A 26690-nucleotide genomic window follows, 5' to 3' on the forward strand; every position below is an offset into this window, starting at 1 on the left:
CTCTAGAAGAGGGTTATCTAAAAGTTGGCATGAAGTTCATAGAGATTTGAACCAAGCAAGTCCATAAAAAAGCTGTGTACATATATTTATCTAAAGAAAAAAAAAAAAAGCTAGCTGTAACAGTTTGGGCTTGTAGATTTTTTTTATTTATTTTTTTTTTCTCCAGGAAATCTGCCATATCTACAAGTCCAAAAGGTTTATCTGGCAGGTCTGTAGAATGAGACTCCATCCTTTGTATTATATCTGAATGTTTTGAGCAGGATAAAATATTTCCTTTTACATTTTTCATGTGAATTGTAGTGATTATGTGATAAAATCCTTCAGGCACCTATTAAATTCTTATTCCTCATAGTTTATCTCTCAGAGCTCTGTATCTCTCTGTTAGAGCTATGTTTCAAAGAGGCACTAACAAGTATGACAGGTTCCAATTAACGTTATAAGCCTTATTATGAATAGGATTGTGTTTACTAAAATTGAGATTTCAGCAAAAAGTTTTTGCTTCTGACAGTATTTCCCCAGCAGGGCTGCCAGCCAGGTGTAGCACACAGTGTGCTACGACAAACAGAACAAAACGGACCAAGATAGTTTTGCTATCTGACAATACAAAATATCTTAAAAGGCAGAAAATTCATAAATTACATTTTTAAATGACAGCATTTTCAAATTATTAGTTCTACTAATCCAAAGCACTGTCTAAAATCTAAAGCTTTGTATTAATGGGACTGTAGTTAAGATTTTATCCTAATAACACCCCTTGAAGATTTATTAGCAACTGTAGTGTCGGAAGCAGTCAGCTAGGACCCATTAACTGCTGGTGCCCAACCATGTCAATTAGCATGAAGCATGAGGTAACAGTACTGCAGGCTGTTAAAATTGATCCATGATTATCTGTTTGTGTACATAAAATGTCATTTTATATTTCCTATACACCCCATTCCTAATTATACAGATGTCGATGCATCGAAGCATCAACCATGCTGCATATAATTTGATGCATACTGTTATTTTCAGTTGGCAAGAGGCATGTTGCTGATTCAGTGACAGAGAAATATGGGATCAAAAATAAAAGGCAGGAATGCTGCCCCCATTTGATATGGAAACTTAACCCTTCTCCTGCACCAAGCCCTCATATTAAGGAACTGCTGCTTTTTTGCACATATTTCTTGAACAAAAAGGTTTAAATGCCATAGCAACAGCCTGCAAGTGCAGAAGGAAGCCGTTCGGATCCACTCAGCTGCTCTCACACAGAACGGCAATCTCAACTGCATACGGTTACATAAACCTTCATTGTCCTCAAGACGTTTTACTCACCATCTGCTATGTTTCTGGGCAAACATTCTCATTCTTGTGGTGTGTGAATCACTACATGCCGCATAATTATGTACTTTAGACACTTCAGGAGGGGATTTATCTTCTCTCACTTTGCCTTCTTGGTCTGGTCAAAGGCAAGTGTCTAAACCAGGTGGGACACGTTGTCACCTAGAGTTGGTTTTCTCTCCCTGGTGACTGTTAAGCAACAACATTTGATAACATACTGCTGTTTATCAACGGAACAGTCTCTGTTGATCATGAATTACCATGAAGGCCTGTTTGGCAGCCCTCAGACATGCCTGATTTCATCAGTTCTGGCTGTTCAGTGGCCTTTCGGGGTTTGCCCAAGTTTCCTGTCTTTTGTTATGTTTTTCAGCACCGTGATATTTTTAGATCCTTTCCTATGGCCCATGATTGGGCCACCCTCCTCCCCTAATTATTTATATGGGTTTTGATTTCATAGTGTAACAGAACCACAGCACTGGATCTCTTTTATATACTATTTATATACATAAGACACAAGCATGTTAAAATAAGTGTAAACTCAAGACAAGCAGATATCAGATTTCCTGACATGTTTAGAAAAGCGAATGTATATCACTGCCAGTATTCAAGCCTAAGAAAAAAGAAAATCTTTTCACTTATTTTTTGCTGGTACACCTACATGAGCTAGGTCCACAAAGGCCTTATTAAGCCACATTTTCCAATTTGTTCTTCTCTCACCTGTTTGCAAGTAGGTAAACAGTGATTCTTCACGGCATCTCTGGCTCTTTTCTGCTAAACGAAATAAGCAGATAGATCTGATTAATAAGTATGTATGTTCTGGGACAGTAATTTGAGAATAGTGCCACCTCCTCTGCATAATGCAACCAACACTGCTCTGACATACATTTTAAAATGCAACCCTGGCACATGCATGGCTTGATTTCAGACATGGTTGGGAATTCAATTGTACTGGGACACCCTGGGAGATGTAGTACTTTTCACTTCTCCAGACAGCCCAATAGCATATACTGAAAAAGGCCACAAATACTAAATTATGTTGATTTTCAGTTATATTTTCTGTGTGGGTTCTTTCTTAGTCACCATTTCAGGGAGCAGCTAAAACAGTTTTAAGCCAACTTCATGCTGCCAGTATTTCACAGTCAAGTTGGAAGCTGCCATGAAACTCAGACCTGTTTCTCCTTCCCTCCTTCCCTGCCCCGGAAGCAAAGAAGGGCTGTGTATTCTGACTACACACCTAGGCAGCACTGATCTGTGGTTCAGTCCTCTCCCTAGCTCTGCTGATGAAACCTCAGTGACATTCCCCAAACAGCCAGGAATGATTAGCTTCAGTGGTTCCTCGTAAAAGCAAGGCAGTGCAAAAGGAGCCTGGTATGAGCAAGTTAGGCCTTCCAACAAAAGTCCATATAAAAATGTTTTTCCTTCAGTTTAATGTAAAACCTGCAGTGACCCAGAGAGGTGAGGAAAATTTACAACACCTCACGGCATGTGTGAATTGAGAAGTTAGCTAGGACGAGGGTGCAATGAGGAGAGACTTGCAGACTGATAAAGGACTTCCTTTTCCAGTGATCTTCATTGGCAAGTTTAACCAAAGAGACATACAAGGTAAATAGCAGAAAACTAAAATCTGTCTGTCAAAACAAAATCATCATTTTTTACTGTCATCAATATTTATTACTGTCTGAAGTCCATGCATTTCTATTTCCCAGAGCAACATATCTGGTAGGTTATCTAGCTGAAATGTTTTTGTTTTTAATTTTAATGAGATTTTTTTTCCCTTTCCAAATGTATTTCTCTTATTTTGTTGTAAATAATAAGAATGAACATATAAGGTGAAACCATCTCCTTGCCTCATAGCTCCCATCCTCAAAATGCCACTTTTTTTCCTTTAGTATTAGGGTTAGCTGAAAACTTCTAGCATCTGTGAAGTGCCTAGTGACCTGCATGGCAATGTAATGCAATGAGCAGAGCCGCTGGCTGGGACTTGGGAAATGAGCATTCTGCTCTGATCTCTGTCATTCGCTTATTTGGAAACAGTGACCAACACGTTTCACCTCTCTAGGCTTCAATTACCATTGCTGTAAAATGACGAAATGCATATTCTTCAAGACCCACAGCTGAGAAGTGCTACTAAAGAGCTGGGATTAATTACTCTTCTAGCCTACATTCCACAGCAGCATGAGACAGGTTGTCCAGGCATGCCGAGAAGAATTGTGCAGAATAAAGGCAATAATACCACCTTCCCCCAGTACCAAGTAGACTTATCAGAGCTTTTCTTCTTAATTGCCCAGGATTACAATGTCTAACCAAGGGTTTACTACTCCCATTTTGATGACTCCAACGTAGAGGATGTAGAGTTATTTTTTCTTGAATCTATTTTAAGAGTAAAAAAATATTTTTATTCAAGAAGCAATTGGTGCATACTTTTAATCTTACCTTCAGCCCTGGATTTTTTTCTAGGTGGTGGCAGGTATTTTGTAGCAGGGCGGTACTCTGCATCTGTAAAAGGAAGGAAATGTGCTTTTACAGATTCACAGATGGAGAACCTTCACTGGGGAGGCAGGGGTCGAGAAAGGTAATTTTATTTAACAGGGCAAATGAGAGCTGAAGAGCTGTTCCATAGAATGAAGACCCCTCCACTCCTCCAACAACAGGAGGAAAAATGTAACGACCTTATAAAAGAGAGAGTGGAGGATGCTGAAGTCACAGTTAAAAGATGTGTTTGTGCTCCTTTGTTACCTACAATGGCTTAGGTGGGAAAAGCTGACACTGCGATTATAACCTCCCTCAACAAACTGATTTCAGTTCTGCCTTTCTGTTATCCTGCCTTCTGGTCTCAAGATAACCCCAACAAAGGACAGCAATGCATGCAATCTTGCAGTTTCGTGCAGTAATTTGGGATGTCTGCTGACTTGTTTTTTGAAGACCTCTTTTCCTTTTCTTGCTCTCCAAATTCACATAAAACACTCACATAGATCACTGTCAGACCTAACTTGTGAGACTAAAATGAGTATCTTTTTCCTGACACCACCACATTTTCTTCTTTCTATTCAGTAAAGCCAGTTTGGTATTCTGCACTACATAAGCACAGCATGTTTGAAACAAGCATCTAACTTGGTGTTGACAACAAAGAACATTTCTTCCCCGTGAAATGATAGGGGAAGAGCTAAAACTACAAAGCATGAACGCACGTATGGAACTCCACCACTCCTTCTGTTGACACAGAGTGTTTCCACTATCCTGATTTATCTATGTGCCTGAACAATCAGAAATCATCAGGCTTGGAACTATTTATCTTTAGGTGTAAAGAGTCAGGCTTCCCCAAGAGCTTAGGTGACATGCTATGCTTCACATTACAAGAAAACAGTGGGAGCTCATACTGTGGCGGTCCAGAGCATCCAAAATGAATAACACCTCAGTCCACACAATGATTTAATTTAAAGAGGTGTGGCTATACATTCCTTGCTGCAGGAAGAAACTAGCAGGTTTGCTATGCTGACAGATCAATGCAAGCATATATCATTGAAGTCTGAGAAGTTTTGACAACAAAGGCCTCCATTCCTCATGAACTGTTCATCCTGCTCCAGGATGAAAAGAAATTCTCAAGAAAAACTGTTCTCTTCATCTCTTGCAGATTAGGTAGTACCTTCACCTCCCTTAGTATAGGACAAGCTCAGGGCAGGACAGATCTTGGACTCCATTTACCAGTTGCTCTTTCATACAGAGGCAAAGTGCATAGAATATTATTTACTGGTCCTGCTAACTGTTGTAATATCTAGTTAGTATTAATGAAGTACCCTGAGATCTTCAGAAGGGGAACCAGGCCACATATAGCCACAATAAATAGGCCAACTTGTAGATGACCTCAACTGGCTCCTGGTAATTTCATATCACTGATCATTCAGCCAGCTGAAGAACTTAATCCCAGATTATTAAGTTTTTCTGTGCCATAGCAAAACAGGTAGAAATGGATTCCTTTATCCAAGTGCAATGAATTCCCAAACACCCCATACCCGAGAACATTATAAATGGTAAAATATGGCTTACTAGTTACAAAATCCTTCTCTGTGAAGAAGAGGACGGCTTGTCTGAACGTCATCTCTGGGGTCAAGGCCATTACTCTCTGTAGAGCACTCCCACTTTTGCTTAGCTCCTCCCTGTGCTGTGTTAATAGATTCAGTGTGTCTGCAAGAACTTCGAAGGCATTGATCCGCCGTAATGCACACACAAGGACTGGGTTTGACATGAGTCTATCGAGGCTTCTTTGCCAGGAAGTATCTCCAACCTCAAAAGGGGTTATTTCTTTTGCCTGACATCGAGTGAGATAGGGCAACCATTTGAGACCTAGAAGTTCGAATCCTGAATCAGGTCCTTCTGCAAGTGAAAGGAAATACATTTAGTATCAACTGACAGCATGCGTTTCCTAGAAACTATATTTTATACTAGAGAGAAGCGTTCTAAATTATTATTATTTTTTAACTAAAGTTCCAAAGTTGCTTTGACTTCAGTCCTGGTTGCATCCAAAATGGACTGTAACGCAGATATAGAAATATACTGGGGAAAAAAACACAAGATACAAATACTAGAAAATTACATTACAGTGAAAACAATAAATGGCCTATCTGGGAAATCAACAGGGAGCCAGAGAGAATAACTGCCATGATTTGATTAGAGAACACAGCAAATGGAGAGGAGTTGAAAGGGAAATACCGAGAATAGACTGATAGCTAAGTGCTTTGACACAACATAATCCATAATTATAGATCCTTTACCACCTCTTATAACATTCCATTTTAAGCTATATTCATTACCATAATAAGCTACAATTTAATGTTGACTTGTCTCTAAAGTAATTTAAAAATTATTTGTAAAGTAGTCTTACTTCCAATGTAACAAGATGTTTGGGGCTCAGTCCATGACTGTATGTTGCTGGAAGTTTCTGTTAGCTAGAATCTTCTCTGCCTACCATGATACAGATCTCACTCCATACCATTGTTTCAAGAGAGTAGGATACATCAGAATAAGACAGGATGCCAGACTTCTGCCCTTTGTTAGTATAGTGCCTGTATTATTGAACTCCAATAAAATCTGCATCATGAAATTATATAAAATCATCCTGCTCAGCACTTGACAGCACTCTTCATGCATGCATTTATAAGCACTTAATGTGGGGGACAGCGTCATTATTCTTCCTGTGTGCGTGAGGAAATGAAGCTTGAAGAGGTGCGGTGTCTTACTTCTGATCACAAAGAATGTCAGTGGACCCGGAATAGAATTTGTGATTTTTGAATTCCTGTCACTCCGTCTCCCTTATACAGCTGCATTATCTCCCAATACTTAGGAGACAGGGAAAGACACAATACTCTGGATTACGCACATCTTTGAACTATTTTGACACTCTCTGAAGAAAATGATGCCCACTTATGCCAATGTCCTGTCTGTAATGTGAAAAGTGGCCTTGCCCATGACTAACCAGCCGTGATAAATTCTTTAGCGCTTCAGGCAGGTAAACAAAGAAACTGGTCCTTCCTGAGGCCCCGTTTACCACATTATTCATAATGTTCTGGCTATGACAAAAATAGCTGACAGGCTAGACTTCCCTGACTGACTTCTGCAGTCCTCCCCCAGAGCTGTGGTCACCTGCATTCTGAGACTGGTTACTGCTCCCAGGAAGAAGGATCTGGCAAAGAAGCTCTCCAGCACTCTTCAGAGCATCCACTCCGATCAGTGTCAGCATGACAACCTGCTCCATTTCAGGTTCAGAGGCATATATTCGATTGCAGAAAAGATACAGAGGAATGTTACAGGGGTCTGGCACTGCACTGAGGTTTCCTCCTGGCCAAGAGAATCATCAAAACAGACATAGTTACTGCCCAGAAACAAACATCCACTCTTTTTTTAGTGTAAAGGAATTGACTAATTCTCTATTGGGCAAACAAAGGCCAATGCCTCACCATGATGCTGCAGCTCAGCATGGCCAGAAAAAGAAGCATACTTGAGGAGCAGTATCACAGCAAATCCTTACTAATCAGTTGCACTCCTTAATTGGAATTGCTTCTGGCATGTAAAGCAAATATATTAAATCCTAATTTTGATATCCTTATTCACACTGTTGAGCAGAGTTGATAGATCTATACCTAAATTATTTAAGACATCAGTTTCAGATTGATAACTAAGGACTACCTTCACATTAAATTGATACTTCACTTTGTGTTCTAGGAGATCACACAGCATACAACTGAGGACTAATTAGGGGCCTGTTACCATATTATGCACATGTCCATGGTCTACAGCATAGCCTGCAAAATACCCTGCAGAAATCTGTGTTTGATTTTATACTGTTTCAACTACATGATTATTTAAGCAATTGTATAGATCAATATCCATGTACTTAGTTATTCCCACACCTTAACATTTCATAATGCTAGAAATATAGTGAATGGCATGCATTTGATTGTATTTCCTTAAGATTTGTTTTTGGAAAGCGGTAGACTTCAATTACAAGTCCTGATATCCAACATTTAAAATAATTAAATAAAACTGTATTAATCGGCTGAATACGTAAGAAAACATTACCTGTAGTTATCAAAATAAACTTCTGATTGCTGTGACCTCCAGCTGCATAGAACTAGTATAGAGCTGTATAGAACTTAAAGACTCTCCTATCCGTCTGAGTCACAGATTTGTAAGAGAAGTTTACTTGCTTTTCCAAGTCTTACCAATTTCCCAGCTTTGAATGAATGAGTTACTGAAGTGAATTCAACTGTATAAACTAAAATTAAGAACATCTGAGTAAAGTGAAATGAAAAAGTGCCTTCTCTGCACCTACACAAGAAACTACAGCTGCTAACATTTATCACTTCAGCAAATTCTAGTTTTACATGCTAAATGAGCAATTTTTCTCATTTTAATACTTTGACTTCTCTTTGAAACTATGTCAGTAAATCCTTATTGATTGGATACTATTCATTTACTTATGGTAGGTTTAAGGCTTAATTGGTTGTTATCCGGTCATATTTAATTGTAAATAATTTATTTTTCCATATATATTTTAATCTACTTTTAAGATACTTCTTATCACTTTTCTAATGATCCTCACATTCATTACCCAGTGGTAGAAGACATCCACTGAGAGTTACTGTAATTGAAGGACATCAGAACACTGAACAAGTTATTGTAGGCAACAAGCATACATAACATCCTTGTTCAGGAAAATCCTCTAATAAAGATGTCGGTCCTTGTAAGAGACAGAACAATGCATTCCCCCTAGTCTTGACCTACCCAGTGCCTGCAGCAAGGTCTCGGTGTAAGGAGCCACATGAAAGCACACAGAGGGATCCAGCCCAGCAGTGGCAGGCAGGTTGCTCTGCTTGTCACCAAGGAGCCCTTGCTTTGCCAGTTCATTCATCAGTCCTGTGCACAGAACAAAGAGTGCGTGAGGAATACATAACTCTGTGGTATAGTCTGACATGAAAACACGTTTATCAAATATTTTGATTCATCTGACCACAGAATCATTACAGAGACATCAGTGTGGGTTGTGCTGAGCTCACCTAAGAGATATGAAATGCAATTCCATCATCCTCTCTCCCCCTGCTCATATTCACTCATAGTTAGAAAAGTAACTTGAAAAATTGAGGTTTGGCCTAAGCTTCTCTGGAGACATCTCTGCTTTGTGACCAGGATCCCATTTGTTTCTATCACCTTCCAGCTACAGGAAGTTGACTGAATCGTGGAATGTACACATAGAAGATCCTACACAGCTCCTGAACTGCAGTAGGTGTCCTAAATAAGTTGGTGCCCACAAGGAAAAGATGTCACAAATCTTGAACCCAGAGTCCAGGCCTGTTTGAGTCCAGGCCCTCAAGGTCAGCAACAAGGCCAGCGTCCTGCATGCTACACAGTGCCATGTGGCCACAGGGGCATTGTGAGGATCAGACCCGAACGGAAACACCACGTTCTGCTCATGTAAGTACCAGTCTAGAAAATATCTGATTCCACTTCACTTTTATTAATCCTGAGTGCTGGAAACCAGCAATCCCTCAGCTCCCGTTCTTCCCCCAAAGGGCCAGGCGACACACAGGCAGTGCATTAAGGTACTGGCATACAGTACAGCTTCACAATTGGTTGTGTTCTGCAATAACGCTTCAGACATTTTTGAAGGTTTGTTATTTTTACAATTACTTTGCATATGTCTGATTGATTTTCACTGTACAAGCCTGTCAACAATTTACTGCAGCACGTGATGGAAACTAGATTATTAGCACTAGACATTGATGACAAACCTTAGATGCCAAACGTGGCAGTGACACAGATTTGAACTTGTAGCACTGCAAATTGCCTGTCTGCTTTTTGAAATTCAGACGGGATGAATAACCAAAACTTCCCTCTAGTTACTAAAAAGGGCCTACAAGAAAGCTGGAAGAGGATTCTTTATCAGGGAACATAGTGACAGGACAACGAGCAATGGCATTTAACTAAAAGAGGGTAGATTTAGGTTAGATACTAGGAAGAAATTCTTCACTATGAGGGTGGTGAGGCACTAGAACAGGTTGCCCAGAGCAGCTGTGGATGCCCTGTCCCTGGCAGTGTTCAGGGCCTGGTTGGATGGGGCTTTGGGCAACCTGATCTGGTGGGAGGTGTGTCCGCCCATGGCAGGGGGTTAGAACTGGATGATCTTTAAGGTCTCTTCCAACCCAAACCACACTCTGATTTTATGATTCTATAACATGTCCAAAGAAGGGCAACAAAGCTGGTGAAGGATTTAGAGAACAAGTCTTATGAGCAGAGGCTGAGAAACTGGGGTTGTTTAGCCTGGAGAAAAGGAGGCTCAGGGGAGACCATATTGCACTGTACAATTAGCATAAAGGAGGCTGTAGCAAGGTGGAAATTGGGCTATTCTCCCAAACACCAAGTGATAAGACAAGAGGAAATGGCCTTAAGTTGTGCTAGGGGATGTTTAAGTTGTATATTAGGAAAAAATTCCTCACTGAAAGGGTTGTGAAGTATTAGGCTGCCAAGGGAAGTAGCTGTGTCACCATCATAGAATGGTTTGGTTTGGAAGGGACCTTGAATACCATCTAGTTCCAAGCCCCCTGCCATGGGCAGGGACGCCTTCTACTTGATAAGGTTGCTCATCCCTGGAGGTCATGAAAAAAACCTGTCAACGTAGAGCTTGGTGACATGGTTTAATGGTGGACTTGGCAGTGCTAAGTTGAAGGTTGGACTAGATGATCTTAGAGGTCTTTTCCAACCTAAATGACTGTGATCCAAGAGTATTATATGCTGTCTGTTCCAACTTAGTGAAGAAAACCTTGGTCAAAAATTTATGGTGTTTTGACTCTCAAGCCAGAAATACATTACCTAAAGACACATATCCTTCTCTTTTGTTGTAGGAATGATTAAGTTTGCTTTGAAGGTTGAACAGGGTTGGACATCAAATGGGTGGCTACTTTTCAGGAGGCACTGATTAAAAATATGAAACTGTTCAGTATGGTATTTACCCTGCTCAATTCCTAGTGCCTACACTTCTCAGAGGCCAACCCAAAGCTTATGTGGGAATATCATCAGCTTCCCCTCTTCAGGGCTCTGCAATATGAAATAAGCTATCTTTCTGGATCACTTCTGAGTCAATAAAGGAAGACATAAAAGAGGCACTTGCAAAATCTCTCTACAAAGGGAAAAAAAACAGTTCTCTACAATGGGGGAAAACACTTGACCTTTCCAGACTATCCTTTGTTCCAGTGCCCGCATAGATACTTCTAGTGCAAATTTTGCAGTGCAAAACAAACACTTTAAACATCATCTGGCACTCAGAGGAGAAAAAGAAAAAAAAAAAAGCTGCCTTTCTTTAATAAGCAACTTTCCTTAGGTCTACAGGCAGCAGGTGACACGGTGCTGTAATTAGTCTGCCATGATTAATCCACTGTGTCTGAACATGTTTTCAGAACATACTGTGATAGTCCTAGGAGAAAAAGCAGAGGACTTTTTGAAATTGTCATTTTTTTTTCCCCTCAAACCTCTCAATGTTCCTTTCCATTGTCCATGGATTAGAAGGGGCAATCAGGCAGTGGATGAATGCCTCCATCAGGAACTAGCTGTGGTGGTGTTAATGGAGGGGTCAAACCACTGTGCTGGGGACTGTCCAGGCTACACTGACCCACTTCTCCCAGTGGTGGTGACTAAAGGGCAGGTTGCAGAAAAATAAACACAGGAACAGACTCTCCTGCGACAGGCAACTTGCCCATTGCCAGAGCAGGAGGAAGCAGGCAGGGCAGGGTTCTTTGTTCTGCACTGATCCCTGTTGTTGTTTGTGATTTTCCCTAGAGATCAGCTTATCCTTAAGAAAACTAAACTCTCTTCCTGAACGAGAGCATCGGAACACAGTCTGACTCATCTAAGAAGATTTGGGGCAGCTACTTGTCTGTTCTTTGGCAGTCCCTGCATATAAAATGAGTTGCAGTTCAGATGCTTGGAAATCAAAAGCATGCAGAACTCAGTGCTGAGGTTGATAGCATCAGGTGCTATCCTCAGACTCCATGACACCCATGTATTTTTGGTAGCATACTTCTCTGGGCAATAAGGATACCTGAGAAGGTTATTGATAAGATGAATACAGGACCATTATGAAGGTGTACAGTGGGAAGTCCAGAGACAAGGGTCAGGAATTCAAACAGAAGAGATTCCAGCTTGACATAAGGGAAAAACAGTTCCCTGTGAGCATAAGCAAGCATTGGAAGAGAGGCCCAGAGAGATGGGGGAATTTCTGTCCTTGCAGATTCTCAAGACCTGACTGGAAATAGCCCTGAGCATTCTGGTCTGAATTCACTGCTGATGCTGTGTTGAGCAGGCCACTGGGTGACCAACTTTCTGTTGCCCCCTGCAACATGAATTATTCTATGATCTAAGTCAAAAGAACTTCAGTGCTAAAGATCATACAACTGACAAAGATTAATCTACTATGTAGGACACATAGCAGTGGCTGATTTACAAGTGGGCTTGGAGATACATATAGCAAAACTATAAATTCCTGATATTCTCACTAAATCTTTCCTGCAACGTAACAGATTTGGTTAGGCTTTTAATCTTTAGCTCGCATGAACTGAAATGCAAGCCTTCTTTTCCGAGGTTGTTAAGTGAAAGCATTACCTTTTACCAGTGCAGGAATATGGTGACTAGCATTCTCCTTTCTCAGCAACAAAATGAGACTGTGTGTGCGTGGCTCAGCAGAAAGCTCTCCTCTTGCAGAACTGTTTACAGGTGAACTTGAAAACTTTCTAGGGCAAAATACAGCAATCTGAAATAACAAGGACCAGATTAGACTACTAAATGCAGATTTAATCACTGTAGGGCTCAAGCAAATAGTTAAGTTACAATGGCATATCAAGATACAGCACACCAGCAGAGTCATAGTAACTTCCAATGACTGGCTGTTCATGCGTCATCTGTTCATGACACAAAGGAATTTAAACATCAGGGAAAAGGTTTAATAGAAAATGTTTTGCTCTACAACTGGGCTGGACTAAAACCACAACAATTACAGTGCAGCCAATATGTGGTACCATCCTAAGTCACTCATGCAATAACGATCTTGAGCCCTAGGTTCTGCAACAGCACCAGAGAACACATTAAAGCAATAGTTTCTGAACTTCTGAAACGGCCATTTAGGAGCATGCTCCAAATATTTGGCTATTTTTACTATAGTAGTCGATAAATACTACTTTTATTCTATAAAATATTATGAGCAGGGAAAGTGTTTTTCCTCATGCTTGATTAAAGAACAAGCAGAAAATAGGAGCTTTGTGCACAGTTTAGTTTGCAAAATGATGCATTTATTGATTGACATAGGAAACAACTCCAAGCATGAAAATTTAAAGCAAGGGGTCCAGCTCTTTATAAGACAAACTGTCATAGGATTCCTGGCTGATTTATTTTGTAAGATACGCAGAACTTGACTTCTTGTACAGGTGAGTTTGACTGAAATCTTGCATTTATGATTATTTGTTTCTTTAGGCTGACATGTCAAAATGCCAACTGCACTCTAATTCAAATAAATCTATCATCATGTTAACAGACCTTGAAAGAAAGAAAAAAAAACAAACACAAAACACTCCATTTTTGACAATAGGAAAGCTCTTCTCGCAAGCCATCTGAATGCATTACGCTAGGGGACTTCATTCTGAAAGGCCACAAGCAGACCCAGAGGGACAGCAAAGTACATAATCACACATTAGTCTGTTAGATGAAGACTATTCTCTTGAATATAGGTTTACAGGCCAGAGATTGTTATTTTGGTTTATGAGGTTACAGCCTGCTCTAGCTTATTTTGATATCAATGGAAAAATTCATGTTTACTTAGTAGAAGAAAGCCTGATCGTGCATTAGTCTCAGTGAGAGGCTTAGGCCTAGTGGGATTTTCCTACTAAAGAAAAAACATCAGTACTGAAAGCAACAAGAGCACCACTCGTAGGAATACAAGGAACACAAGTGCTGGCTAGCTAGTAGAGATAATGAACAGAGAAGAACACTCAAGAACACTCACTACAGGAGTGTGTCAGTTCACACATCCATAAACCCACAGTATAGTAAGTTTCAGAAATGGTAACCCAAAGCATACAAGTGAGCTGTATGTTCTGACCGGTACCTGACTTGTTGTCATGCTCAGCACAATGGCTTGCTTGGGTGAAAGCTGCAGCTGTCTGATTCCTTGCAGAAGAAACCCCCGATGAGTACAGACTGAGATCACATTACCACATGCATGAGGAGATACCACAGGCGACACCATCAAAATAATGTCCCCTAGGTCAAAAAGAGAGTAAGAAAACCAGCATGTTACTTCCACAGAAGCTGTGGTGTTACTGCAAGGAAACTCACATAGTGGCCAGTTTCTACTTGAAGCACTCTCCAAATGGAGATGCTGCATTTTATGGTTTATTTGCTCTATTCAGCTTATAATGGCTGCTGTCAGAGGTCAGCACAGAACGATAAAGCTTATGGCATTAGAAGCAATCTCTTTATGAATCAACCACTCCAGATAGTCTGTCTCATAAGGTCTATCTAGCTGTCTATGAGTTGTTATCTCAGTTCACGTGCTGGCTGTGTGTCAGCCCCTGTCAGGCTGTGTTTGAGCTGTTACCCTTACAGCTGGTCTGACTGCCGTCAGACCTGATAAGGACCTGATAAGCCTGGCCAAACGGATGAGTAACTAAACGAGGACAAGACTGACTGCTGGTTTGTCCACTGTGAAGTACATGAAGCAATCCCAGGCATTCCTCTCTGCTATTACTAGTGGTCCTAGCCTGTAGGACCCACAGCTTCTACAGCCTTGGTCAGAACTACTTTCTGCTCCCTCTCAGCCCTTCTTTAGTCCTGTCTTTACTCTGCATCCCAGAGCTTGCCTTGCAGCATGGGCTACTGTACCTTTGGACCTGCCTCTGATCACAACACCACCCCACTATGGTTTTGTATCATCCATGGCTTCACAGGTTCCTATCTTTGGTCATCATAATGGCACCAGCCTGCTCTCTCCGTCCTGGGTTTCCCTGCTATCTGAGCCTAATGCATTAAGTCTGGCTGCTTGTGCTCTGCTTGCATCTCTCACTCCAATACATAAGCTCATAGAAGCAACTGGAGTTTATGTTGGGTTAGAACCTTGTGTGTTTTTTTTTTTTTCACTTCCATTTTCTAAATTGAATCCCAAGCTCACTGTCAACACGTATGAGCTCAGGAGAAATAGCCCACAAGGCCTCCTGAACAGCGTACCTCCTGTATAGCGTCCTGCTGTACCTAAGATGGAGCTTCCCAGTAGCCTCTGATCTACCTAAGGCATTTGCTTTGTTCTGATCTTACTTTGGGTCTCTGCTCTTACCATCTCCTTTGCTATTACACCATCCTAGTTCTAACAGATTTTCTTCTCCTGTACATAACACACATTCAGATCTCTGTAACTTGCCAAGAGCTAAGAAAGTAAACGCTCAGTATCATTTCTACATGGGTTTCCTCTGTACTGCCCTGTTAATTTCTCCTAGCTCTATCATATAATGGGGCTGAATATATTTTAGTTTGTGTCCCAATTACACTTGGTTTTGGTGGCAGACCTATCAATAGTGTATGTTTCCTGGGCTTCTAAACTTTGTGATAGATATTTGTCCCCCAAGAACTTGACCAAGGCTCAGCCTGCCTTTTCAAAGCAATAGCAACAAAACAAGGGAAAGCTTGTGTTTATTGTTAAGGATACAATAAGCAGAGTGTTACTTTGCCTAAAACTTCTATGTGGCTTTAATTTTGCAGGCTCTGAGCCAGGCTGACAGTGCTGCACTCATTATATATGAACTGTCAAAATTCAGGGTCGCAGGTGGTAAGATTTTGGTTCATCTCTAGTTGATAACACCTAAACAAACAAACAAAATTTCACATACACATATCCCAAATTAACAAGAATATCTGCTAGGATCAATAAAACTTTGATTACTGGGAAGGAAGGGGGGCAGATATACCTGGTAGGAGCAGCAGTATATTTGTTCTGCATGCTCTGCATGAGTGTATCTTCCTGTCTCAAAGAGAAGCTGTTGGAGACCTGAGGGAAGGAATAAGTGAATGTTTCTTTTCCTTAACACCCCATAGGGTGCCTGCTCCCAGTCCAGGTTTTCAGCTTCACTTTGAGAGTCATGATAGAGATGATACAGTTATCTGAGGAGCAAAGCTTGAAAGTGACTTCCTGAGCCCAAATACAGATGGAACGTGGTGTGGTGTAACTCAGCAGCCCACATCAAATGTGAATCATTAATGGCCATAAAAGGAAGGAGATGCAAAAATGTGAGTCATTCCATCAGCAGCAACCAGCTGCCATCAATACCAATCCCAAATAACACAGAGCCAATGGCTGTCTGCCAAGCTACTTGAATTAACATGCCCAGTTATACGAAAGAGTGTATCTCAAAGGTAAGACTTCACTTCCTTTCCTTTTCCCTTCTCTGTTTTTCTTCCTGTCACCTTCTCTGTCACCTCTTTTTCATCTTTTTGGCTTATGCTTTCGTACCTTCTTTCCTTTAGCACCATCATTTTCTGTACTTTCTATGTCAATACAATCCTGTTTTCCTCCTGCCATCTTCTCTCTGACAGCTGCTGAGCTTCCACCCCTCCCACCCCCCCACTCTCCCTAAGGAACTGTCTTCAACTGTGGGAGTAGAAACAGGGCAGCAGTGCCCTAATAGCATCATCTCAAAATCATATGCATTTGAGATCTGCCATGCCAGGCCAAACCAGCATGTTGGCCTGTCTACAGCAGACACCCCAAACCATATAGACCCTTCTTAGCCAGTAGTAATGCTGAATGCCCTGGCAGGCTTCCCTGGAGCACAGTCAGCTTGCAGCTACCTAAGTACAAGTTCAGAAGTTGGAAGATTACTGCTACAAAGGGAAAAGGGGGATTTGGAGAGAGGAGCCAGGTGAGAGCTAATTAACATTATAGCCCTGTGAAATACTTTCTTTTCTGATTGTGTGGTCAGTCCTGGCTTGAATGAAGTCTTAATTTCATACCCCATTATATTCAACTCTTGAATAGTAGAGGTAGATGATCTCTAATCAGATAAACATGCAGTTTAAAGACACTGGTAGGTCTTCACATGACGGTTCCTTGGATGAACAAGTCCCCTACAAGCAAAAATTTGCTGTGTTTTTCTTTTTTTTTTTCCTTTATCCTTCAGTGCAATCTAAGCAGCCTACAGGACTCTAGCAGCTACTCCCATGAGGAGGATGAAGTGATGATAACACTCCACTGTCACTTCATTTTAGGCAACAGTGCTTCACTAGAAGCTCATTCCTAGCTCTGGACCTGGCCAGGTCACAGCACTGAATAATCCAGGGAGGCAGAATTTCCTGAAACATGTGGGCTGGAGTGAGGTAACACTGTCAGTGAAGAAGAACCATAAAACCTCATGATTCATTCCCTATCACAGACCTTTGGAAGTTGAGACAAGCATCGCTGGAGGTCGAGGTTGCACCATGTCCTGGAGATGAACGTTTTCTTCATCTGCTTCTGCTCTAGTTGATGAAGGACTCTGAGACCTAAAGAAAAACAATAGATATTAAAAGCTGTTATGCAAGGTTCTGACTCTAACCCACTTTCTACAACAAGCCCAGGGACAAGGAAGCTTTACTGAAACCACCATTTCAACCCCTTGTCCATGACTTGAACTGCATCAAGGTCTCTCTGATTGAACGTCTCTCTCTATATTACTCCCTCTGAGGCTCTCTCTGTTCAATAAGTACCTCATACAAAGTAGCCACCTTGGCAATGAAACACGGGAATCAAGAAGTATGTCAGGCTGCATTAGCAGTATTTTTCCCAGCCACAAATATATTACAGCTGTTATTCACTTTTGGTTCTTTAGCCAGAGCTTAAGCAATTTTAAAGCTTTCGTGATACTCCTCTGCTGCTTCATGTTGGGCAACAAGAACTATCAAGTCTGGCAGAGATGCTCATGGCAGTGAAACCTCTAAACATTTCTGCATTCCCAAAAGGTCCAAATTATGGCATGGTGAGCATAAGGTGTGGTTTTGAAAGCCAGGGACTGACAACGCAAACGGCACTCTGTAAAACAGCTTGGCTAGGTCTGGGAAGTGCAGGCTGTTCAGGCAAACCTGTCTGCCTCATCCCCTGCTACTGAGTTGGCTGGAATACATCCTGCTTGTCGCTCCCAGGAGACCAACGGAAGCCACCAGTATTTGCAAGTAAAATTTGAAAAACTGAATTCTGAGGTGCAGTTTGTATTCTGATCTCCCAATGGTCCGAATTACCAGCATTAAGAGAAAGACAAGCGCATTATTGAGAACATAGCACCACTCTGGACTGGCTAAGTTATACCAGAGGAGCAGAATTCATCATCTTTGTAGGAGGAAAAGCATCCCAGAGGAAAACAAATAAATAAAATGAATGAAACTTTGCCAAATTGAGTTTTTCAAATTCTAAAACTAACAATGATGAGAGTCACTGTTCGTGGCCAAACAAAACTAACAATCCCCTCTGTGTGCATCGGATTGATTCCACACGGGTGCACCTTGCCCCTTGGCAGGAAGCACCAAGAGGATTGCAGAACAACTTACCCCAGGTTTGCTGCCATTGACAACAGTGTTCCACACTGCACCGAGCAACCAGGATCTTCAAAAACCTGTCCAGAATTTGTAGGTGCAGGGCCCTATTTGAGTTCTCTCCAGGGGAGTTTCACCATATCAATACATATTTGATCCAGTAACATTAAAAGGAGATGCCCAGTAAATGCTGTCACCCCATGATTACACAGAGTTGTGAGACAAATGACAGCCAGGAGAGGCGGTCTGAGTTTCATATTATCCTGGCTGGTGGAAATTCCTTGAAGCCCTAAGCCAAATCTTTTAATAAAGCACTGTAAAACAAATGCTTCAAGGCTGAGATCCTGTGCCTGGAACAACCAAAGGAGTGTCTTTCAAGAGCCAAAAGAATACCTGTGTCTCTTCTCTTCCCTCTGCAGGCCAGCCTACTCTGATCTGTCCTTGTAACAGTCTCAGGAAAAGATCTCTGAGCACAGCAGAGCCCTTCATTTACTGAGTGTGGCTCAGTGTGGACTGAGCGTGCTTCCTGGGTTCTTAGTTTTAAGTCTCCATCCATAAAGTAGCAAAATTGTCAGGAACGGAATGATTGTTAAGAAGTGCTTCATCAAAAAAAAAAAAAAAAAAAGCTGCAGAGAGGTTTGGGAACAGAGTGTTAGGAAGGAGTGCTGAAAGAGTGTTCAGACTACTGATCTGACCTTCCCTCTGCCTCTCTGCAGCTGCAGACCGTGTGCTGCTCAGTGCTGACTTCACAGAGCTGAACAGAAGCTTTTCTCCTTTCCTCTCATCCCTTTCCCTGATGCACCTCTGCTCTGCTGAGTAAGGTCAAGAGCAGACTTTCTGGCAGCCTACCATCAATGCTATGTTGTTGTCAACCAAGCAACTTTAAAAATAAAAAACATTAGATGGGTTTTGCCTATTTTGGACAGAAACATGAGCCTTTGGAAGCTGTAGTCCCCCCTCCTTGTAGTACTACGAAGCAGAGCACAGGCGCTGTAGGTTGTATGATGGATTAATAGCTACTTAATAGCCCATTTCCCTCTGCAGCTATGTCCAGCCCCATCTGAGAGCGAGATTCCAAACTCCTGAATCTGACTTGTTCCCAGCACTTTTTGGCACCCTATTGCTATACCACCAGTTCCTAAATTGCATTTCTCACACTGATTGCTTGAGTTGAGTTTCTAAGCCACCCTTTGTTTTCACAGACCTCTGTCATAACTCTCTGAAGAGCCTTTTTCATCTGAAGCTCCTTATCTCCAATCAGTTGATAAGGATGGGCAAAGCTATTCCTGGAGAACAAGCCCCTCAGAGGCACACAGCCTTGCAGCCTTCCCCCAGCACCAGATACAGCTGAAAGAGATTTCAGATCAGGCTAATCAGCTGTGCCTGGCACAGCAGGGACCCAGGAGCAGGTGCTGCAAGCGTATGAATTACAGGTCTAGCTACCTGGGAACTCATGATGGGAGGCAAATGCAAGAGTCCCACATGTATCACAACCATTACTCCTGTTCATTCAGACCTTTAGCAGACTAATTGATGAGACAAAGCACACTAACTGTGTGCTTGTCTGCCACCCATGTCATACTTTGCCTGCGAGCACTACCACAGCTCAGAAACATGCAGCCCAGTGCCATCACCTCACTCTGTTGCATCTGGAAGCTGGATCTAGGACACCACCATGCAGTGCTGCATGAGCAGCCCTCCCTCCGAACCAGAGGCACAGCTCCCTGTGCACGCGGCTGTCCAGCTGGGGCAGGTAGACGAGAGGCTCTGCTTGGCTCCTGCAGTAGATGGCATTGATGGAAGTGCAGTCTGTCACGCCAGCCAGCTGCGGGTCGGACGGCCCCATGATATTCTGCAAGGTGCTACGTGCTTTAGGCCCTCTCACGCCCAAAGCCAGCACTGGTGGCACCATGCCCGTCTCTGAAGCATAGGAAGAAGGCAATTTTTCTGTGAAAGACAAAGAGACTTGTAACTAAAGCACGGAACAACCCTCACCAAGGTCATTCATTCTGCTCAAGTGCTCTTTTTAACTCTGTCATAGTGGACTTAGGCAAAGTAACCTACTGGTTACCTGTCCTGTGGGTGTTATGCTTTTAACCAGCTGTACTTTTTTAGCCAGCAGTAATTCTGAGATTACTCAAGGTAGCTTACCTGTTAAAGAAAAAAGGAGTGTGTTGGCTTCTTATTTGCTACGGAAAAGGGTGTGCACGGGGTTAAATACTACACAGCTGATACACTAGAAGCCAGCGCTTCAACTTCTGGTGCTGCACGTTGTTTGCATTCATAAGGAAGGCTGGTGGGATTGAAGGGGAGATGGCAAGAATATGGGCCTGAAGAGAAGAATGTTTTCTGTAATTTTAATCAGAAATGGGAAAACTGGGAAGGGAATCACAGGCTGGATATCCATCTACATCTTTTCTAGATCATTTCTTCTGTATCAAATACCAATTTTGCATTATGTTGCCTAATGTGTCCAAATATTTGATTAGCCACCTTTATTTCCCCTCCAGGACTTGAATTGTGGCTTTCCTTATTTCCTGCAACAATTCTTCCCTACATCTCTGGCAACCCCTTTTCCACTTTCACTTCAGCACTATTGGGGTCCAATAAGTAACCCAGTAAAGAGCAAGTTTGCCTCCTCCACATTTCTTACTGTATAAGAGCAGCAAGACGTGTCATTCTCTTCCCTGGAGTTTAAATGTATTCATTTACATCATTAGTTGCCTAAGAATCAGAAACCAGAACATAAGTCTCCAGAACAAGTAGACAATGGAGAAATTGACTGAAAATAGTTAAAATAGTCATTTTAAAGTTTTCAAGCTAAAGGTAAAAATCCAGTCTACAAACTCACGTAGTAGCCCTCAGCTCAAGTGATTTGTCCCTTCATACAAAATGTTCCTATTTAGATACAGGGTACAGAGCACTGAAGCAGATCTGCTGCCTGTCATCTCTTAATGACTGGTGATTTTATGGTTTTCTTACTCATTTCTGAAGTCCTTCTTCATTTCTGCAGCTATCAATATGACTACATTACATGCACAATGCTGAGACAACTGCAATCCCATTTCTAAGGCAGTCTGCTCGCATGGTTTTCAAATGTAAAAAGGGGCAGGGAAACTGCAGGATATTTCTCTGTTTAGGCAGGTCTGCGCTCATCTTCTGTCAAAGCAAACGGAAGCCTGCTTCTCTCACTCTGTCTGCCCACAACTTTCCTCATGAGAAATGGATTGCTTGTATTCACTACGGTGCCACATGCAAACCTTCCAGGAGAACTTTTGGATTAAAAGAATGTACAAGCCACAAAACATTTCAGAGGCCATCTCTACACCTTGCAGCTCGTATAATTGCCTGTTGTTGTAGGGTTATACTGCATTATCTACTAATAACATTCCATAAAAGCTCTGAGACAAGGCTTCATTATGTCTACTTCACAAATGGAAGACTTGAGTGGCATGGACCAACACATGGCCATGGGTGTTTAATGTTAAGGGCTTTGAGATGTGACATCAGGGACTCATACAATTGTTGTTTGCCTTATCTTTTTAGTCTCTCACTTCAGACCACCTCCTATTGGCAAATTGTGATGTTTTGGTGATGGCTTATCAGACAACATAATTACAGGATGGATAGATCTGTAGTTTCCTTTCAACCATTCTCCTAAAGGTCAAGTAAAGACTGAAGTACCAGAGGTGATGGGATGGGGGAATTAAGAGAGACTGGATTCTCTGCAGTACCTCCAGAAAAATCAGTAGTAACCAATTTGGTATGCCTAACTTACATGGGTCTAATCCTGCAGCTTACAGCACTGCAGTCTGCGAATGGTCTCTACAAAGGAACAATAAAAGTGGTTTGAGACACACACAAATAAAGGACTAAAAATTCAACTTGGAGTAGTTGAATTCTAGCAACACTGGGAGTAGATAGAAACAGCCTAAGGTCTTTTATAATTGCCTTTGGAAAAGATATAGGCAACTGATGTGATGCTCTTGTAAATCCAATACCCCTTTCTCCATGTCCACAGCACCACATCATTCTTCAACTTAGTAGAGTTAAAGACCTTCACCTCAGTATCATTACACAGTGGAATCACTGGAGGAAAACTAGACCTCACCTGAGCTAGAGAGCAGCACATCATGCTGAGGATAGAGCAGGCGGAGTCCGCAGACATCCAGACCAGAGCTGAGTACCAGCTGCAACATGTGATGGGTAGCTAGGGAACTTCGGAGGAGAGTTTCAAACAGCAATACCATGGCAACCTGAACAGCGAGAGCACATTGGAGGAGTGAGCCAAAATGCTTCCAAGCCCACAGTGACCATACAGCTGTGTCTCTTCTACTCACCTTAAATTCCCATGCCCTACCTACGCTACAAGAGCTATAAAGAGGCTTTCTTTTCTTCTGTTTACATGCAGTTCGGCACAGCAGGCTTTTAGCTTCAAATTGAATCATAACGATGATAATTATGATTGAATAATAATTATGTACTACTACTGAAATAATTGTGCCTTTTGTCACAAAAACCTACTAGTAAAAGACTGCAAGTTCTCTGGGGCAGAGAATAAAGTGAATCACTCTTGTTTAACTCCGCGTACTACAGAAAGATGATCCAATAATAATAGGCCAACTGGTTATTTCCTAATACCTACAAAAAGGCCAAGATCAACACAAAAAATGATTCAAAAGGCAGGTACATCCCTGGTACTGTCCCAGATTTACCTTTTGAACTTTTCTTTACCAGATGACTGCAATTCAGCTCATCCTGATACACAGGAAGACATACGCTGTTACATACTAAATGTCTATACCCAACAGGAAAGCAAACTACTTTGAGCTCTGCACTCTCCTATCAGAAGAAACTTATTGTTTCGAAACACAGATGCTTTACAAGAGAAAGTTGTGTGGTGCCTGACATGCTGAGGGCAATAAATTGTCTAGCTGAGGATCAGACAAGCATGGTTGTATTGGCCTCAAATTTGTGCATGGTTCTCCTGGGTGTAAAGACACAATGCTATCCCCAGCAGCAAGCTGTATGTCTGCAGTGAACGCCAAATGAATTCATCACTACTGGACACTTTAAATGAAATGCTACTCCCCCATAAATACACAACAAGGCTTATAACATCATAATAAATGAAGATATAAATTTACGCAAATTGTAAAAAAGTAGTCTAATTAGGAATAAAAGCTTTATTTCTTTATGCTCGCCTAGCTCAAGCTCTCCTGATGCTAACCCAGTGATCACAGCAGCCAGTAAGGAAGCATTTTTCTGTAGCAGCTATAAGAGTCCCTGGGGTCTGGCTGCCTGGGCTCCAGGCCAACTTTGATAATGCAGCTGTCCAGCACTGACAAACCTCAGGAACTGCTGCCTCCCCTTTTGCCTGGGAGCCAGCCACTTGGCTTTGGTCTCTGAGCTTTGTTGCAGGTATGCCTGCAGCCAGTCTCATATGTCAGTGATTCTGGCCGTTATCCTAATCTGCTGGCTTGACCTTCTGGCTTGGCCCTGTCCCTATGGACTCTTGGCTGACCCTGGTTGCTGTTGCTGGACCTGTTCTGCTCTTCTCACTTGGTAACGTGTGAGTGCACCCTGCCAAGTGAGGTGGCTGGCCCTGCCTGCCTTGCTGTTAGCTTCACCTCCTGGCTTGCCATTTCCTTACAGAGCATCCTGCCCTTGCTGTGAGAGATTGTGTATGGGCCCGCTAGTAGGACTCCTGAGGCGAGTCAAGGAATTGTCACGAAGACATACGAGGCATTTCCTGACTGTGACAGGTGCCCAATATCTTCAATAAATAACTGATTTTCTAGTATTTTCCAGGAGCAAGCCTGGTACAGCTAACCACTCTCAGCCACTGGCCACACTTGCTGGTTGTTAGGACAACATAAGATATCTGCATCTCCCCGATTCACTCCTAACAGGAAACTGAACTCGTTAGATCAAATGTGCCAGGTTGTGTTGTGCAAGAGCTAAGAAAGGTGAGTTACCCCGGCTAAAACATATCATATCTGTATAGGGGTCCAGTATGCTTTGGTATGCACTCCTACACTGAGGTAAAGATGAGCTAATTCAAGTTGCGTTGACCTTCTCTTCTTCTGGGTTAAACAACACGGAAATACTTTCAACTTGTTCCTACAACACACTGTTACTGTAGGTCAGATAAATAGTACCAGAGGCTTCAGAAAAACTTGGATTTCTGAGCACAAGTTTTATAAAAGTTGTGTTGCACACTGGCTTGCAGTCATGGGGCTTTGGGTTAGCAGAATTTGTCTGCTGTTACTGATCTGCACCTGGTTGGTAGCAATTTCTCCAACCCATATATTTCATAGTTTAATCTTCTGTGGCTCAGAGCAATCGGTATATCAAGACCACTGACACAAAAGACTCAGCTTACTTATGTTTGAGTGAGAAATACTTTGAGTATTTGTACCAAACCTAAGGATCGAAATATTTCAGGTCACTTAATGGTGATTATTATTATTATTTTTACCTCAGTGTCTGTGTTGCTGCAAGCCTCAATGTTGCTGCTATTAGGGAAGTATTTTTCATCAGTTTCAACTGTCTGCCAGTAAAATCCATTTGGCACTGCAAACGCTTTCTCCACTGCCTGAAACACACAAATGATATTTCTTACCTGTATGTTGCTTTGATCCCTCAAAATCAAGAGCTAGGAAAAAAACATTATGTTAATTTTATGGCTAAAGAACATATAAGGATGCATATTCACGGATTAGAGTTATTAGCCCAGTGTTGTCCCCCTATCATTTGCCTTCCTGCATCTGTACCACCTACTCCAGTGAAATTATATCCCATGAATATGACTTTGCAGCTGTTTCCTGAGGGACTGAACCCTCCTAGGGTCCAACACAGTGGCCCTCCACATGGGGAGCAAACACTAACATGAACAGGAGTTGTATACAAAAGGCACTGCAGAATCAGGCTCAGCAGCTCGAGACCCTGTTTCTCCATGATCATACTGGGCATCCAGCAGAAAAGAGCTTTGTCAAGCGAATGCTCTAATTAACCAACCAAACAGAGGGCGGGGAAAGAATTGCATAAATTTTTTATGTGCCTGTAACTAAAATAGGACATTTCTCCTGTGTTCATGTCACCACAAGTGGCACGTATCTGTAAGTCTTACTGTGCCACATACTCCTGAATAGGCAAAAGACTCTGGCATTTAGGTCACAGCGTTACAGAAATGTAGCATTTCCCAATCTCAGCACGTTATTCTGTTTCTCATACATTTTCTGGGCAGTCAAGCAAGCAACCTGTACAAGGGCAAGTTTAAGGATGTTGAAGGATGTGTCACTCATGAGAATCTGCTGTGACTTCATGCTTCGTAAGCAAGGCCATAGTCCAGGAAGGAATGCAGCTTTTGAAAGACCCATTTGCCAAGTTCTTTTTTGGGAAAAAGCGTTACTTGTAGCTACACTGATCTTGAGCATCCCAGAAATATGGGTGCATTTAGGCAGAGTGCACATTGGGCAGAATTCCCAATACAAAAAAAATTGTCCCGTTTGAGACATAGGCTCAGAAGGTGAAACCTGAGTATTTTCACTATTTGTAAGGTCTCTACTTTGACTTTCAGCAGTCATGAGTCTGTTTCCATCTCATGTGGTTTTATTCATATCCCAGAATTAAAAAAAAAAAAAAAAAAAAAGAGGAGTTATATTTCAACATGGTCCCATCAAGACTTATTATGAATGGAAAATGTATTAATTGCATGAAGAAGTGTCCATTTTAGAGTATGAGGTATATATAATGCTCTTTAAATGTGTAATCACAAAAGAGATTAGAGATTATTTTTTCACTGCTTGGCAAAAGGTATGCACTTCATATCATTCTATAAATGAAAAACAACATCTACAAAGTGAATTCATTTCAATGATATTAAAATCCCTCTGACATCTGCCCTTTGTGTTTTCTCTTTCCTCTATTTTCTGTGCTTCATAAGGTATTTGCCTAAAAGCAGAACCAGAGATTTCACTTTTCACCTGGTTTCAGTCAGCACAACTACCCCAAACTGAGTGCTCTGACATCTCTCAAGGATTCACTCATTAAGTTTTGCAATTCACCGTCCACTAGCCTCCACATGTGATATTAAACATGGTTGCTGTGGAAAACATTAGAGGAAAAAAAAACACACATTGATTTAAGGAAGCAGAAGCTCCTCTTTTTTCCAATGTTTGCTGCCAGCTCCTGTGTACAACATTGGCATGGTGCAGCGAGCATGGAGGGATCAGACAAGCCTTACAAACCAGGAATGCAGCAAGGCCCCAGGCTTCCATTCATTC

General features: G+C 41.8%; 1 protein-coding gene across 10 annotated transcripts in view; it reads right to left on the minus strand.

The window, feature by feature from the left end:
* DNAAF8 (dynein axonemal assembly factor 8) overlaps positions 1-26690 on the minus strand; it is a 102660-nt gene that overhangs the window by 30691 nt on the left and 45279 nt on the right. For 8 of the 10 annotated variants that reach the window (XR_011101550.1, XM_068698755.1, XM_068698754.1 and 5 more), the window contains 11 exons: positions 24884-25000; positions 22514-22658; positions 20037-20349; positions 17273-17379; positions 13958-14112; positions 12463-12610; positions 8596-8727; positions 6955-7149; positions 5362-5688; positions 3751-3813; positions 2035-2088 (listed from right to left, as the gene is read on the minus strand). Coding sequence is in view for 9 of the 10 variants with exons in the window: in XM_068698755.1 (XP_068554856.1) it covers positions 2035-2088; positions 3751-3813; positions 5362-5688; positions 6955-7149; positions 8596-8727; positions 12463-12610; positions 13958-14112; positions 17273-17379; positions 20037-20349; positions 22514-22658; positions 24884-25000 (1756 nt within the window). In the remaining variant the exon portion in view is untranslated. The remainder of the gene's footprint in view (positions 1-2034; positions 2089-3750; positions 3814-5361; positions 5689-6954; positions 7150-8595; positions 8728-12462; positions 12611-13957; positions 14113-17272; positions 17380-20036; positions 20350-22513; positions 22659-24883; positions 25001-26690) is intronic. The other 2 variants (XM_068698753.1, XM_068698758.1) reach the window with 2 other exon arrangements.

The sequence above is a fragment of the Anas acuta genome, chromosome 15, assembly GCF_963932015.1.
Source record: "Anas acuta chromosome 15, bAnaAcu1.1, whole genome shotgun sequence".
Taxonomy (NCBI): Eukaryota; Metazoa; Chordata; class Aves; order Anseriformes; family Anatidae; genus Anas; species Anas acuta.